We start from the raw sequence: 18,369 nt of genomic DNA on the forward strand, positions 1-18,369 counted from the left end.
CCTCAATTCTTGACAACCAAGAGGATGTTTAACAAGTACATTGAAAATGTTCTCGTTTTTAGAAGGCAAAGCGTTCAATTTCACTATTTCAATCCTTAATAGCGTCATGTGACCGCTGCGGGCTATATAGGTATACATTACCCAGAGAGGACCATCCCTGATGAAGGAGCACGTCTGTCTCCGAAACGCGTAGGATTTGGTCCCACACGCTTTCCATAGCCTATCACGTGAGCAATCACGTGTTCGTGACGTCACGTAAGGTCCTGCAATAGCAGAGTACCTAGCGGCTCAGCCCAGCAGTGCTGACACGCTTTTTTGAACGCTCGAGCGCAGGATTTTCTGCCGCCGGCCGGGGCAGTACCTGCAGCTTGCTACCCTGAAGGCAATACGCGGTATCTATCCTATTTTACCCTCCTCTGGCAACGCAAGTGGAAGGAATTGCGGAAGATTGCATGTTACTACAGCAACTCCACCGGACACTTCCTAACGTAATACACTGCATTTAATGGACTTCACCCCTCCTGGGCAACGCTAGTGGATTTACCACGGAAGAAGGTACTTTACAGCGGCAACTTCACCAGGTATATATTTCATTTTATCACAGCCGCTTTTATCTACCAACGCCTTTTTATGATATATATTTTTTCTTTTATGGTGGTTGTATTACTCCTAGATATTTGCAACCCCCATTTATTATTAATTATTCGGGTCCTCAAAAGGGGTTTATAATCTTGACTCCAGCGCAGATAGTTTCTTACTTTTTGAAAAATAAAAATACCCTTGTCTTTCCTCTCCTTTCCCAATACTTGCCATCCTTTTATATAACTGTTTGAAAAGTTAATAAAAATGTTTGAAAAGAAAAATAAGAATAAACAGGCAGTGTCCCATTTGGGGCAGTGTTTTAGGTTATTGTTCTGGTGTAAGATAAAACTGATCTTAATAGCTACCCAGAGGGGTATGGCATTGCAAAATTCAGTGCCACCATTCTTGAAATTCCTTTTACCTTGGATATGTATATGATCTTGCAACCTTCTAGGACATTTTTATTTTCTTGGAGAAAACTGGAAAAGGAGACAACTCACACACAGGATGATACTTTAGGTATGGATAGGGTAGGGAGTCGGGTGTGAGCACACCAGGTGGGCTTGTAGAGGGTACAACTCCCATAGAAAAAATCCAGCTGCTAGTGCCGTTTGCAGAAAGAAGGGACACTTTTTCTGCACGTGGAATGAAGTAAATGGAGGGGGATGACGGTTGAATAGCCGAATTAGGGTACTTGCTCCAAGCTTGAGAATTAGATGAAAATAGTTTTATTTACACATTTCAGGACTGGACAAGTCCCTTTCTCAAAACCAACTACAACTGGCTGGTTTTCAGAAAGGGACCATCCCAGTCCCGAAACGCGTAACTAAGACTACTTCCATCTTATCCCTGTGTTTGGAGCAAGTATCTTAGTTTGGCAGAGCTGCTATCCAACCATCATCCCTCTCTATTTATTTCATCTTTATTTTCTTGACAGTTTATCATATAGTATAACCTTCTTTCTCATAACCTGAGAATGTCAGAAGAAGGTGTTTTCTTTCTGACCATTCTGATGCCAAGACTTAATCCACAAAAGATTATGCTCCAGTCAATTAGCCCAAAAAAGGCCAGAAAGAATGACAGTTTCTACAAGGCCACTTACTGAAATAGCAAATATAAAGTGTGCAAGGTTTTTTTTTAATAATAATTTAGTCTTTTAACATGATAATGATGGGATTTGAATATGTGTACTTTTTGCTAGATCACTTCTGTATGAATCAGTTTATTTATTTTTCATGAGTAGCTTTTTCTAAAGCTAAACATAAACCTACAGCTGTTCCTCTAGGTCTCCCTCTAGGCACGCGCGCACATGTGTAGTTAATAGTGGAAGGCGAGTATCCCTACATGAGACACCTTTTCTGGTGGCTTAGGCTACTTTCACACTAGCGTTGTTTGCAATACGTCGCAATGCGTCGTTTATGGGAAAAAACGCATCCTGCAAAGTTGTTTGCAGGATGCGTTTTTGCCCCATAGATTAACATTAGCGACGCATTGCCACACGTCGCAACCATTGTGTGACGGTTGCGCCGTGTTGTGGCGGACCGTCGGGAGCAAAAAACGCTACATGTAACGTTTTTTGCTGCCAACGGACCGCTTTTTCTGACCGCGCATGCGTGGCCAGAACTCCTCCCCCACCTCCCCGCACCTCACAATGGGGCAGCGGATGCGATGAAAATCTGCATCTGCTGCACCCGTTGTGCGGCGCAAACAACGCTAGCGTCGGTAACCTCGGCCCGACGCACTGCAACGGGCCGAGCCCGACGCTAGTGTGAAAGTAGCCTTATTGTCTTTGAAAGTAGAGAATCAAACACTAGTTCAACATGCCAATGTCTCAGGGACATATAACATGGTGCACAAATAATACTAACCTGCAGGAACCATAGGTGCCACCACAGTACCCATGTTAGTCAGGATCGAGGGTCAGGGGAAGGAATGTATAGCAGAGTATTGGACTACACATAGAGTGTGTTTGTGGTCTGTACCCAATGAATAATATCTGCATCAGCCAGGTGTACAAAAATCCACATGGGAGTGATCTAAAACAGCACTCTTTAAAAGCGGTGTCACATGGAAAGAAAATACACTTATTCCCTGTTCACAGGATAGAAGATAAATATATGATTGATGGTTTCTGGCTGCTAAGATTGCCACCTACTGTATATCAAGAACAGGGGGCACAAAGTCCCCAGTGTGAATACAGCATGTGCGACCACCACTGCTAAAGACAGTGAATTGAACAGTAGTAGCACATGTTCACTATGGCTCCATCCACACAGAAGACTTTGATATCTCCATTCTCTGAACAGTGGGGACCCAGTAAACGGACCCCTTATGATCATGTCTCACCATTTGTATATACACTTTGATGTTTATTGTCTGAATCCCTCGAGTCAAAACTAGTTTTCAAATATAATTTTTTTCTTCAATTTCTTGGAGCATATATAAAATTAATGCAGGCCAAATATATGTGATGTGTTAGGCATCTTATAACAAATTATAGTGTTATATACATAGCATATCCAAGATACTGGTTTATGGAGAGGCACAAAGTCTATTTGTAGCAGCCACAAAGACTTTACATTTTATAGACAGTTACAAATAACGTTAATGTGTAAGAAATACGCTTCCAAAGTTTGAACCAATGGATAAAACTTTATAATACCTGAATTAAAAGACATTTTTCAAATGTGCATCTTAAGAAAAAGGCGCAATCAATATTCCAAAATGAGAATTCCATTCTAAGCAACATTAGTTCCTAATGACGGAGCTGTATGGTCAGGCGCCTTACAGATGCAGTGTACCCGGCTAACTCAAATGCTTTTCTATGCAGAGACAATCAATGCTTACCTTTTCCCCTCTTTCTTTTGAAACCTCACGTTCGTCTTCTCTGTCACACTTATTTCCCAGGAGAACCACCTCGACGTCTTCACCAGCTTTCTGAATCACAAAGGCAAATTGCAAAGAGATGGTGACTTTCTAGATGGATAGCTTTCTGGAAAGTGCGAAGCAGACATCCATTGTGCATGACACAACAGTTTAGAATTAAATCCACCGCCTCATTAGAAGTAATAAGGGGTCTCAAACATTTATGATTTGTCCTTAAGTGCAAGTTGAATCTACCAATGCCAATTATATGATTTCAACTTTTCCCAAATAGGATTAGAAGGAATTGCAAGTAAATGAATAGTAGGGAGCATGAGATACACATTGAGAATATTTATCAATGGAAATACACAGCATATTCAAAAGATGAGTTCAAAATATAGGATAATTTTCTAAATCTTGAATGCTTGGAATAAGTGATGGCCAAGACTATTTCATGTGTAGCATGCACCTGCCAAAGTATGTCCTACATGACAGTTCTTAATAGAGTTTAGGCAAAGTGAAGAAGGGGACATGTTATTATTCCTTCATTTTTAACCTACCTTGCATTATGGTCATTTTCCTTTTTTTCATGGACACATAGAATGATGCATCCCCCTACAGGTGTGCTGTAAATGTCGATGATAGAGACAGGACAGTGGCACTTAACAGGTTACCCGTCTCGGATGGACATCTGCTCCACACAAGGCTGTTAGGGGCAGTGATGGCTGATTATCACATCATCTTCTGGGAAATATGTGGGATTGACTTGTGCGCCCGCATCAAAGCCAGGGAGCCTCAATAGGACGTAACTGTATGCAATATGATGGTAAGGGGTCAAAGTTTTTACTGGCAGCCAAACAGTCGAGACTCCAATGCATGCAGGGTCGGACTGGCCATCGGGCACATCTGGCAAATGCCAGAAGGGCCGGTGCCAGTAGTGGGCCGCTGCACTGTACCTCCCCCTCCCCCCGCCAGTGCCGCCGCTGCATTTAACTATACCGGCATCTATGACGCCGGTATAGTTCAATGCAATGATGGAGGAGAGAGCGTCTGCTGCTGACGCTCCCTCTCCCATCATTCCCCGCTCTGCCTCTGACACTGCGGGTGTGCGATGACGTCATATCATTGCACACCTGCTGTGTCCCGGGCAGACTGCAGCCGCCGAGACAGGAGCAGGGAGCAGCGCGGGCAAAAGGAAAGGTGAGAAGAGTGTTTTTTTTTTTTTAACTAGACTGTGGGGCCATTATCGGGGGGGTTGGTGGGGGAGAGATGAGATGTGGGCTGTGCTGTATATACCCCTATGTGGGCTCAGGGCTGTGCTGTATATACCCGTGTGGGCTGTGCTCTATATACCCCTGTGTGGGCTGTGCTCTATATACCCCTGTGTGGGCTGTGCTCTATATACCCCTGTGTGGGCTGTGCTCTATATACCCCTGTGTGGGCTGTGCTCTATATACCCCTGTGTGAGCTGTGCTCTATATACCCCTGTGTGGGCTGTGCTCTATATACCCCTGTGTGGGCTGTGCTCTATATACCCCTGTGTGGGCTGTGCTCTATATACCCCTGTGTGGGCTCTGCTCTATATACCCCTGTGTGGGCTGTGCTCTATATACCCCTGTGTGGGCTGTGCTCTATATACCCCTGTGTGGGCTGTGCTCTATATACCCCTGTGTGGGCTGTGCTCTATATACCCCTGTGTGGGCTGTGCTCTATATATCCCTGTGTGGGCTGTGCTCTATATACCCCTGTGTGGGCTGTGCTCTATATACCCCTGTGTGGGCTGTGCTCTATACACCCCTGTGTGGGCTGTGCTTTATATAGCACTGTGTGGGCTGTGCTGTGTATAGCACTGTGTGGGCTGTGCTGTATATAGCACTGTGTGGGCTGTGCTGTATATACCACTGTGTGGGCTGTGCTGTATACTACTACGCGGGCTGTGCTGTATAATGCAGGCTGTGCTATATACTATGCAAGTTGTGCTATATACTATGCGGGCTTTGCTATATACTATAGGGGGTATATTCTATTCTATGGGGGAGGCCGTGTTATATACTATGTGGCTGTGTTATATACTATTGCAGGGGTATATTATATTCTGTAGGGGAGGCTGTCTTATACTATGGGGGTATATTATATTCTATGGGGGAGGCTGTCTTATATACTATGGGGGGCTGCATTATATTCTATGGGGGGCTACATTATATATTATGGGGAGGTGGGCTGTATTATATTCTATGGGGGCTGTATTAGATTTTATGAGGGATGATTGCATCATACTCTGATGGGGCTGCATTATATTCTATGGGGAGGTGGGCTGTATGCTATTCTATTCGGGGCTACATTAAATTCTATGGGGGGCTGTATTATATTTATATTCTATGAGGGGTGATTTCATCATACTCTATGGGGGGCTGCATTATATTCTATGGGGGGTTACATTATACTCTGGGTGGCTGCATTATACTCTGTAGGGTGGTGGCTGCATTATACTGTATGTGGGCTGCATTATACTGTATCAAGGACTATGGGGAATACGTTATACTATATGAAGAACTATGGGGTGCATTATACTATGGGAAGTGAATTGTACTACATGGATGGCTATGGCGGTGCATTATACTATATGGAGCACTATGAGGAGTGTATTATGCTCTGTGGAGGACTGAGCAGTGTATTTTAATATATGGAGGACTATAGGGAGTGTATTATACTATATGGAGGACTGTAGTGCACATTATAATATATGGAGGACTATGGGGTGTATTTTACTAAACAAGTAAAATGCTGCATATTCAGATTGTTTTTGCCGGAACAAAAATCATTGTTCTCAGCAGCACATTGCCGCTGTAAACTGTAGATGTGCTGCTGATAACATGATACTGTATGGGGATCGGTTAGTGATCTGTTAGTGATCGTTCTGTCCCATCATTCTTTCTCAGACGGTGGAAAGAGGCCGGGAAACAAGCGTTCAACGACTTCAGTATTGTTGATCAAACTCATTTAGCGGCCTGAGATCAGCGCATGTAAATACAACCGAAATGCTTTTGTGTGATGTGCAATATGTTAGCATTTGGGGCCCCATTTTAAAATTTGCCTAGGGACCCACTTTGCCTAAAACCGGCCCTGCCTACAAGTGTACAAAGATATTATACAGTCACCATGTGACAAGTGGGCCTGTGTAACTTCAAATGCCAGGGCTGAATTTTAGTCCCAGTCCGGCCCTGAATGCATGTGATGAATCATTATCCTGCATAATCATGGCTTTCATGAAAAATGCAGATGTTTTCTGTACCATTATTTGAAGAAAATATCTTCTAAACACTGTCTGTAGGCTTGGGAGTTGACTTTGAGTCATCTTCAACCCAACAAGATCTGACTAGCTCATCTGTAATAATACCAGCCCGTAGCAGGACCACATGTTCACTTGTTCTCATCTGGGTCGAAGTGGAGGTCTGTGCCCATTACAGATTTAGCCGCGGATCCATCCATCTCGTCTGCCAAGAGTCATTCATCTCATCAGTCCATAAAACATTTGATAAGTCTGTCTTCAGACATTTCTTGGCCCAGCCTTGACATTTCACCTTCTGTGTCTTGCGTGATGGTCAGGTCTCAGCTTCCCTTGCCTCGTCCAGGTCTTTGACCACTATAACCCTTGTACTTCTGGGAGGCTGCAGTTCTGGAATATGACAACATTAGAGCATAATGACTTCCTGCTTGCTTCACATTTGATTCTTCTAAAATTTTTGGCAGTTTTGTGTGTTTTTTTTTTTTTTTCGTCTCAACTCATTTTTTACGACCCTGTTGACAGATGCAACCAAACTTTTAATGGTTCTGTTTTCATGCCCCAATATCTTAGCATTTTCAAGAGTGCTGCATCCTCTGTAAGACTTGTAACAATTTTTGACTTTTTAGAGTCAGTTAAATATCCTTTTTGGTCCATTTTGATTGAAGAAAACATGCTACCTAATAATTCTGCACACCTTGATAAATGGTGTTGTGTCTTTCGGCCTCACCCTCCTCATTACACAAATACACATCACCTGATCTAATTAAACTACGGTAAGTGTTCAAGTTTATACAGTTTTGAGTTGGCGAATGTGCACAAAATGATGATATGGTCAAAATACTAACCTACCTAATAATTGCACACAGTGTATGACCCATTCAGTCTGGCAATATGTGCTCAATATACAATATACAGTGGGTACAGAAAGTATTCAGACCCCTTTAAATTTGTCGCTCTTGATTTCATTGCAGATATTTGGTAAATTCAAAAAGTTCATTTTTTCTCATTAATGTACACTCTGCACCCTGACTGAAAAAAAAACAGAAATGTAGAGATTTTGCAAATTTATTAAAAATGAAAAACTGAAATATCACATGGTCATAAGTATTCAGACCATTTGCTCAGTATTGAGTAAATATATATCACAGTGTACCCACAATTGGTTAAAAAAATCCGTCACATAATATCTCAATATAAAGAAAATATTAATTAATGTATAAAAATAAGAAATAGTCAACCACCAGGGTGCGCTGTGCACGGCTGCAGTGGAAACCACTGCAAAGGAAAGGCTAAAAACAATGCAATACCGCATGGACCAAAATACAGGAAAATTATACAAAAGCATGGGAATATTAAAATATGGCTTTATTAATAGAAATACCAATGATTACATAATCAAAAAGAATTCTTTAAAAACAAACAATTTCGCGCAATAACAGGATTATAAAGCTGTATATATATTCCAGCAGTATCACCTCCACAATACCAGGATGTCACTGATATAAGCTGTACAAAAAACGATATAAGGTGCAAAAGCAAAAAGGACCAAATAGTGCAAAATTATCTAAGTGTATAAAATATATAATAATGTGCAAATGTACCCATATGGCGACATAAAGTGACCTAGTGCGTAAAAAACAAATAACTGATTTTAATATCTCACGCAATATTCCCACGCTTTTGTATAATTTTCCTGTATTTTGGTCTGTGTGGTATTGCATTGTTTTCAGTATTGAGTAGAAGCACCCTTTTGAGCTAGTACAGCCATGCATCTTCTTGGGAATGATGCAACAAGTTTTTCACCCCTGGATTTGGGGATCCTCTGCCATTCTTCCTTGCAGATCCTCTCCAGTACCGTCAGGTTAGATGGTGAATGTTGGTGGACAGCCATTTTCAGGTCTCTCCAGAGATGCTCAATTGGGTTTAGGTCAGGGCTTTGGCTGGGCCAGTCAAGAATGGTCACAGAGTTGTTCTGAAGACACTCCTTTGTTATTTTAGCAGTGTGCTTAGGGTCATTGTCTTGTTGAAAGGTGAACCTTCGGCCAAGTCTGAGGTCTAGAGCACTCTGTAAGAGGTTTTCATCCAGTATATCTCTGTACTTGGCCGCATTCATGTTTCCTTCAATGACAATCAGTCGTCCTGTCCCTGCAGCATGATGCTGCCACCACGTTTCACTGTTGGGACTGTATTGGGCAGGTGCTGAGCAGTGCCTGTTTTTCTCCACACATACCGCTTAGAATTATCACCAAAAAGGTCTATCTTCATCTCATCAGACCAGACAATCTTATTTCTCATAGTCTGGGAGTCCTTCATGTGTTTTTTTTTAGCAAACTCTATGCAGGCTTTCATTGTCTTGCACTGAGGAGAGGCTTTGTCGGGCCACTCTGCTATAAAGGCCCGACTGGTGGAGGGCTGCAGTGATAGTTGACTTTGTAGAACTTTCTCCCATCTCCCTACTGCATCTGTGGAGCTCAACCACAGTGATTTTGGGGTTCTTCTTTACCTCTCTCCCCAAGACTCTTCTCCCACGATTGTTCAGTTTGGCTGGATGGCCAGGTCTAGGAACTCTTCTGGTGGTCCCAAACTTCTTCCATTTAAGGATTATGGAGGCCACTGTGCTCTTAGGAACCTTGAGTACTGCAGAAAGTCTTTTGTAACCTTGGCCAGATCTGTGCCTTGCAACAATCCTGTCTCTGAGCTCCTTGGCCAGTTCCTTTGACCTCATGATTCTCATTTGGTCTGACATACACTGTGAGCTGTGAGGTCTTATATAGACAGGTGTGTGTCTAAATCAAGTCCTGTCAGTTTAATTAAACACAGCCGGCCTCCAATGAAGGAGTAGAACCATCTCAAGGAGGATCACAAGGAAATGGACAGCATGTGACTTAAATACGAGTGTCTGAGCAAAGGGTCTGAATACTTATGACCTTGTGATATTTCAGTTTTTCTTTATTAAATTTACATAAATTTCTACATTTCTGTTTTTTTCAGTCAAGATGGGGTACAGAGTGTACACTAATTAGAAAAAAATGAACTTTTTTGAATTTACCAAATGGCTGCAATGATACAAAGAGTGAAAAATTTAAAGGGGTCTGAATACTTTCCTTACCCACTGTATTTTGTAGCATTCTTGCTTAAATGGTTATTTCATCTTGATAATATGGCAAAGTGCTTATTAAAAATCCTCATCATCGTCAAGAAAGGAGGCATTTTTAATTCTACTATGTTCTGATCGTTGCCTAGGTTACTGGCCACTTCAGCAGTCTATCAGAGGTGGCAGGTTTACTAGGCAAAGAGCACACACTTGCAAACTCTTGGCCATCTTCAGTCTCCCTGTGCTCCGGTGATCTTACAGACGCAAAGCCGTCTTTGCTAGAAGCATCTGAGCCTGAACGACTGGGACCTCGCCGCCAGTCAGAACTTTTAATCCTCAGGAACTCTCTATCTCCTGGCAAGCATGAAGCAGTGAGACAGAGGAACGATGTGTTACTAAAGAATGATCAAGAGGCAACCCCCTATAACTCTCAAAGCCTTATGAATGTAAAAGAAACATCAGAAAACTACTTTCCATTTTGTAGGACTTTTATGGGAAACTCCATATTTACACTTCATTCTTACCATACCATTTTAATGTCTTTCATCCATGAAGACGTGTTTTCAAATGAGATTGAATTTGTGATGTCGTAAACCAGAAGGAATCCATGAGCACCACGGAAGTAGCTGACGCTCAGGGTGTGGAACCTCTCCTGTCCGGCGGTGTCCCTGAAATATATTCAGTCATGAATTATAACATACAGTGCAAGATAAAGTGTATATCTGCACCTACAAAGTGACACGAGGGCTTAGTTTTTTGTGAGACAAGTTGCACTTTTGAATGACACACCATTCATATTTTTCCAAATTAGTTTTCAATTACGATCAGTGGTGAATATTGTTTTTGCAATATTCGCCGAACGTCATTGTAGTCAATGGCAAAAAAAATGAAAGAATATGTTCGGAAACGTACATCAAACATAAATTCGGCAAATTCAGACTCGGCGACCGAATCCAAACATATTTGCTCAACTCTAATTATCATTTCAGAAATTTCCCCACAGCACTCACAATGACATCAGTTAGTTGAAGTGAGTTCATTGCCTGTGAACTCACAGGACCTTTCTCACGGCACCGCAAGCATGAGAGCTTTCTCATACTCGCAGTGACGTCAGTCAGGTCTTAGTATTTCACCGCGAGACACTAAGCAGCGGTAGCAGACTCTGCCAGTTCTCAGGCTGTATGGTCGCATCATGCAACCATGCGGCCTGCCATTTATATGTAGCAGATATAGACCTGTTGTGGGACAAATGGATTATTATCTTCTCAGCTGACATGTGAGGAATATTGTTGTTTGTTATTTTAATTCTCTTGCAGGGTACAATGGCTTCACTGGAATGAGTGATGCTCTAAGTATGGTTTAATTACGATTAAATGAAAGAATGACACAGACTCCTTTAATCAAAGGACTTTAATTTGGGTGTGAGAGTTTTTATACAATACGACTATGTGATTAGTAATGGGGGCATCTTATAGACGTCTCTCCATTACTAGCCTCTGGACTTGATGTCACCTGACATTACAAAAGTGACATAAACCTCCCAACTATTATCCCAATTGCCACCACATCAGGGCAAGTGGGAAGAGCTAGGTTAAGTGCCAGAATTGGCATATTTTATAGATATGCCTCTTCTGGAGCAGCTGAGAGCTGATGTCTTAAGCCTGGTTGGGGGAAAAGAAATATCTATGGCCCCTTCCTAGGCTATTAATATTATCCTGCAGCTTTCTGCCTTGCCTTGCTTGTTATTAATTATAAGGGGGCCCTACATCATTTTTTTGGGGGGGGTTCCCATTTTAAAAGCCAAAAAAGGCAAAGGATACAACTGTGAGCTGATATTAATAGCCTGGGAAGGTCCTTGGGTATTACCCCTTTCCCAGGCTACAAACATCTGTCCCAGCTGTCAGCTTTCCCTCTGCTGGTTAAGAAACATATGCGGGAGCCCATGCCATTTTTTTCTGAAAAATAGTCTTTCAATAACTAGATACATGTACAGTAAGCTACACACACTGCACTAATTGTATTTGTCACTGACATCTATCTATTCTATAAGTATATACTGTATGTAATTCATCTATTCTATCCTGTCGGATCCTGCTGTAATTTTACTGTCAGAGGCTGCTGAATTGCAGGCTTTTCCGCTATCTACAGTATATATATGTATGTGTGTTTTGAATACTATTTCCTTTGAAATCTATGTATACATGACAGAGAATTGCTCTATGTAAAAGATTATGTTAAAATCACCTAAGAATCGCACTGCGTTAGGATATAAATCAGATGCTGGGAGTTAAAAATCAGATTGAACTCACATGAAAAAAGGATGACACTCATTAAACTCGTCTGACTTTGCAGTAACAAAATCGGACCGATTTTAAAATCGCTAGTGTGACTCCAACCTAATAGAAAAATTGGTATTCCTTAAAGACAATGTATTTTACCCGTGAATTGGGAATTTTGAGAATTAATGATCAGTTTAAAAGAGAAAGAAGCAGTTCTCTGATATTACTGTATATATTACAAATTTTATTTTTTCACGTTTACTGCTGATTTATGAAAAAACTCTCTCAATAATATACACTGCTCAAAAAAAGGGAGCACTTAAACAACAGAATATAACTCCAAGTAAATCAAACTTCTGTGAAATGAAACTGTCCACCTAAGAAGCAACACTGTTTGACAATCAATTTCACATGCTGTCGTGCAAATGGAATAGACAACTGATGGAAATTATTGGCAATTATCAAGACACACTGAATAAAGGAGTGGTTCTGCAGGTGGGGAACACAGACCACATCTCAGTATCAATGCTTTCTGTGTTATGTAGGCAATCCAGTGACACAGTGTGCCAGCAATCAGAGCACATACAGTGATCTGACAATAACCCAAAAACAAAAGAACGAGCTCTGAGACGTGGAATCTCTGTAGACCGCAATACCTGAACCTATCCTAAACACAACTAAAGGCAGCTGTGGATTGCGCCTGACACTACCTATGCAACTCGGCACAGCCTGAGGAACTGACTAGCCTGAAGATAGAAATACAAGGCTGGCTTGCCTCAGAGAAATACCCCAAAGGAAAAGGCAGCCCCCCACATATAATGACTGTTAGCAAGATGAAAAGACAAAACGTAGGGATGAAATAGATTCAGCAAAGTGAGGCCCGATATTCTAGATAGAGCGAGGATAGCAAAGAGAACTTTGCAGTCTACAAAAAACCCTAAAGCAAAAAACCACGCAAAGGGGGCAAAAAGACCCACGGTGCCGAACTAACGGCACGGCGGTACACCCTTTGCGTCTCAGAGCTTCCAGCAAAAAGGAATAGACAAGCTGGACAGAAAAAATAGCAACAAAAGCAAAGAAGCACTTATCTAAGCAGAGCAGCAGGCCACAGGAAAGATCCAGAAGCTCAGATCCAACACTGGAACATAGACAAGGAGCAAGGAAGACAGAATCAGGTGGAGTTAAATAACAAAGCAGCCAACGAGCTCACCAGAACACCTGAGGGAGGAAGCTCAGAAGCTGCAGTACCACTTGTGACCACAGGAGTGAATTCAGCCACAGAATTCACAACAGTACTCCCCCCTTGAGGAGGGGTCACCGAACCCTCACCAGAGCCCCCAGGCCGACCAGGATGAGCCACATGAAAGGCACGAACAAGATCTGGAGCATGGACATCAGAGGCAAAAACCCAGGAATTATCTTCCTGAGCATAACCCTTCCATTTAACCAGATACTGGAGTTTCCGTCTAGAAACACGAGAATCCAAAATTTTCTCCACAATATACTCCAATTCCCCCTCCACCAAAACCGGGGCAGGAGGCTCAACAGATGGAACCATAGGTGCCACGTATCTCCGCAACAACGACCTATGGAATACATTATGTACGGAAAAGGAGTCTGGGAGGGTCAGACGAAAAGACACAGGATTGAGAATCTCAGAAATCCTATACGGACCAATAAAACGAGATTTAAATTTAGGAGAGGAAACCTTCATAGGAATATGACGAGAAGATAACCAAACCAGATCCCCAACACAAAGTCGGGGACCCACACGGCGTCTGCGATTAGCGAAAAGTTGAGCCTTCTCCTGGGACAAGGTCAAATTGTCCACTACCTGAGTCCAGATCTGCTGCAACCTGTCCACCACAGAATCCACACCAGGACAGTCCGAATACTCAACCTGTCCTGAAGAGAAACGAGGATGGAACCCAGAATTGCAGAAAAATGGAGAGACCAAGGTAGCCGAGCTGGCCCGATTATTAAGGGCGAACTCAGCCAACGGCAAAAAGGACACCCAATCATCCTGGTCTGCAGAAACAAAACATCTCAGATATGTTTCCAAGGTCTGATTGGTTCGTTCGGTCTGGCCATTAGTCTGAGGATGGAAAGCCGAGGAAAAAGATAGGTCAATGCCCATCCTACCACAAAAGGCTCGCCAAAACCTTGAAACAAACTGGGAACCTCTGTCAGAAACAATATTTTCAGGAATGCCATGCAAACGAACCACATGCTGGAAGAACAAAGGCACCAAATCAGAGGAGGAAGGCAATTTAACCAAGGGCACCAGATGGACCATTTTAGAAAAGCGATCACAGACCACCCAAATGACTGACATCTTTTGAGAAACGGGAAGGTCAGAAATGAAATCCATCGAAATATGTGTCCAAGGCCTCTTCGGGACCGGCAAGGGCAAAAGCAACCCACTGGCACGTGAACAGCAGGGCTTAGCCCTAGCACAAATCCCACAGGACTGCACAAAAGTACGTACATCCCGTGACAGAGATGGCCACCAGAAGGATCTAGCCACTAACTCTCTGGTACCAAAGATTCCAGGATGACCAGCCAACACCGAACAATGAAGTTCAGAGATAACTTTACTAGTCCACCTATCAGGGACGAACAGTTTCTCCGCCGGACAACGATCAGGTTTATTCACCTGAAATTTTTGCAACACTCGCCGCAAATCAGGGGAGATGGCAGACACAATGACTCCTTCCTTGAGGATACTCGCCGGCTCAGATGAACCCGGAGAGTCGGGCACAAAACTCCTAGACAGAGCATCCGCCTTCACATTTTTAGAGCCCGGAAGGTACGAAATCACAAAATCGAAGCGGGCAAAAAATAACGACCAACGGGCCTGTCTAGGATTCAAGCGCTTGGCAGACTCGAGATAAGTAAGGTTCTTATGATCAGTCAATACCACCACGCGATGCTTAGCTCCTTCAAGCCAATGACGCCATTCCTCGAATGCCCACTTCATGGCCAGCAACTCTCGGTTGCCCACATCATAATTACGCTCAGCAGCCGAAAACTTCCTGGAAAAGAAAGCACATGGTTTCAACACTGAGCAACCAGAACCTCTCTGTGACAAAACCGCCCCTGCTCCAATCTCAGAAGCATCAACCTCGACCTGGAACGGAAGAGAAACATCTGGTTGACACAACACAGGGGCAGAACAAAAACGATGCTTCAACTCCTGAAAAGCTTCCACAGCAGCAGAAGACCAATTAACCAAATCAGCACCCTTCTTGGTCAAATCGGTCAATGGTTTGGCAATGCTAGAAAAATTACAGATGAAGCGACGATAAAAATTAGCAAAGCCCAGGAATTTTTGCAGACTTTTCAGAGATGTCGGCTGAGTCCAATCCTGGATGGCTTGGACCTTAACCGGATCCATCTCGATAGTAGAAGGGGAAAAGATGAACCCCAAAAATGAAACTTTCTGCACACCGAAGAGACACTTTGATCCCTTCACAAACAAAGAATTAGCACGCAGGACCTGGAAAACCATTCTGACCTGCTTCACATGAGAGTCCCAATCATCTGAGAAGATCAAAATGTCATCCAAGTAAACAATCAGGAATTTATCCAGATACTCACGGAAGATGTCATGCATAAAAGACTGAAACACAGATGGAGCATTGGCAAGTCCGAACGGCATCACTAGATACTCAAAATGACCCTCGGGCGTATTAAATGCAGTTTTCCATTCATCTCCTTGCCTGATTCTCACCAGATTATACGCACCACGAAGATCTATCTTAGTGAACCAACTAGCCCCCTTAATCCGAGCAAACAAGTCAGATAACAATGGCAAGGGATACTGAAATTTAACAGTGATCTTATTAAGAAGGCGGTAATCAATACACGGTCTCAGCGAACCATCCTTCTTGGCTACAAAAAAGAACCCTGCTCCCAATGGTGATGACGATGGGCGAATATGTCCCTTCTCCAGGGATTCCTTCACATAACTGCGCATAGCGGCGTGTTCAGGCACGGATAAATTAAATAATCGACCTTTAGGGAATTTACTACCAGGAATCAAATTGATAGCACAATCACAATCCCTATGCGGAGGTAGGGCATCGGACTTGGGCTCTTCAAATACATCCTGATAATCAGACAAGAACTCTGGGACCTCAGAAGGAGTGGATGACGAAATAGACAAAAATGGAACATCACCATGTACCCCCTGACAACCCCAGCTGGATACCGACATAGAATTCCAATCCAATACTGGATTATGGGTTTGCAGCCATGGCAACCCCAACACGACCACATCATGCAGATTATGTAGCACCAGAAAGCGAATAACTTCCTGATGTGCAGGAGCCATGCACATGGTCAGCTGGGTCCAGTACTGAGGTTTATTCTTGGCCAAAGGTGTAGCATCAATTCCTCTCAACGGAATAGGACACCGCAAAGGCTCCAAGAAAAACCCACAACGTTTAGCATAATCCAAATCCATCAGATTCAGGGCAGCGCCTGAATCCACAAACGCCATGACAGAATACGATGACAAAGAGCAGATCAAGGTAATGGACAGAAGGAATTTGGATTGTACAGTACCAATGACGGCAGACCTATCGAACCGCTTAGTGCGCTTAGGACAATCAGAAATAGCATGAGTGGAATCACCACAGTAGAAACACAGACCATTCAGACGTCTGTGTTCTTGCCGTTCAATTCTGGTCATAGTCCTATCGCACTGCATAGGCTCAGGTTTAATCTCAGACAATACCGCCAAATGGTGCACAGATTTACGCTCGCGCAAGCGTCGACCGATCTGAATGGCCAAAGACATAGACTCATTCAAACCAGCAGGCATAGGAAAACCCACCATGACATCCTTAAGAGCCTCAGAGAGACCCTTTCTGAACAAAGCTGCCAGCGCAGATTAATTCCACAGAGTGAGTACTGACCACTTCCTAAATTTCTGACAATATACTTCTATATCATCCTGACCCTGGCACAAAGCCAGCAAATTTTTCTCAGCCTGATCCACTGAATTAGGCTCATCGTAAAGTAATCCGAGCGCCAGGAAAAACGCATTGCCATTACTCAATGCAGGGTCTCCTGGCGCAAGAGAAAATGCCCAGTCCTGAGGGTCGCCGCGCAAAAAAGAAATAATAATCAAAACCTGTTGAACAGGATTACCAGAAGAATGAGGTTTCAAGGCCAGAAATAGCTTACAATTATTTTTGAAATTAAGAAACTTAGTTCTATCACCAAAAAACAAATCAGGAATAGGAATTCTTGGTTCTAACATAGATTTCTGATCAATAGTATCTTGAATCCTTTGTACATTTGTAACAAGATTATCCATTGAAGAGCACAGACCCTGAATATCCATGTCCACACCTGTGTCCTGAAACACCCAAATGTCTAGGGGAAAAAAAAGACTGAACACAGAGCTGAGAAAAAAAAAATGATGTCAGAACTTCTTTTTTCCCTCTATTGAGAATCATTAGTTTGGCTCCTTGTACTGTTATGTAGGCAATCCAGTGACACAGTGTGCCAGCAATCAGAGCACATACAGTGATCTGACAATAACCCAAAAACAAAAGAACGAGCTCTGAGACGTGGAATCTCTGTAGACCGCAATACCTGAACCTATCCTAAACACAACTAAAGGCAGCTGTGGATTGCGCCTGACACTACCTATGCAACTCGGCACAGCCTGAGGAACTGACTAGCCTGAAGATAGAAATACAAGCCTGGCTTGCCTCAGAGAAATACCCCAAAGGAAAAGGCAGCCCCCACATATAATGACTGTTAGCAAGATGAAAAGACAAAACGTAGGGATGAAATAGATTCAGCAAAGTGAGGCCCGATATTCTAGATAGAGCGAGGATAGCAAAGAGAACTTTGCAGTCTACAAAAAACCCTAAAGCAAAAAACCACACAAAGGGGGCAAAAAGACCCACCGTGCCGAACTAACGGCACGGCGGTACACCCTTTGCGTCTCAGAGCTTCCAGCAAAACGAATAGACAAGCTGGACAGAAAAAATAGCAACAAAAGCAAAGAAGCACTTATCTAAGCAGAGCAGCAGGCCACAGGAAAGATCCAGAAGCTCAGATCCAACACTGGAACATAGACAAGGAGCAAGGAAGACAGAATCAGGTGGAGTTAAATAACAAAGCAGCCAACGAGCTCACCAGAACACCTGAGGGAGGAAGCTCAGAAGCTGCAGTACCACTTGTGACCACAGGAGTGAATTCAGCCACAGAATTCACAACAGTTCTGGCTGATGTTTTGGTCA

General features: G+C 43.0%; 1 protein-coding gene across 3 annotated transcripts in view; it reads right to left on the reverse strand.

The window, feature by feature from the left end:
* LOC138642788 (ras-related protein Rab-10-like) overlaps positions 1-18,369 on the reverse strand; it is an 81,432-nt gene that overhangs the window by 18,470 nt on the left and 44,593 nt on the right. For all 3 annotated transcript variants that reach the window (XM_069731264.1, XM_069731266.1, XM_069731263.1), the window contains exons 3-4: positions 10,357-10,495; positions 3,430-3,519 (exon numbers count right to left, since the gene is read on the reverse strand). In XM_069731264.1, coding sequence (XP_069587365.1) covers positions 3,430-3,519; positions 10,357-10,495 — 229 coding nt within the window. The remainder of the gene's footprint in view (positions 1-3,429; positions 3,520-10,356; positions 10,496-18,369) is intronic.

This window comes from Ranitomeya imitator, chromosome 6 (assembly GCF_032444005.1).
Source record: "Ranitomeya imitator isolate aRanImi1 chromosome 6, aRanImi1.pri, whole genome shotgun sequence".
NCBI lineage: Eukaryota > Metazoa > Chordata > Amphibia > Anura > Dendrobatidae > Ranitomeya > Ranitomeya imitator.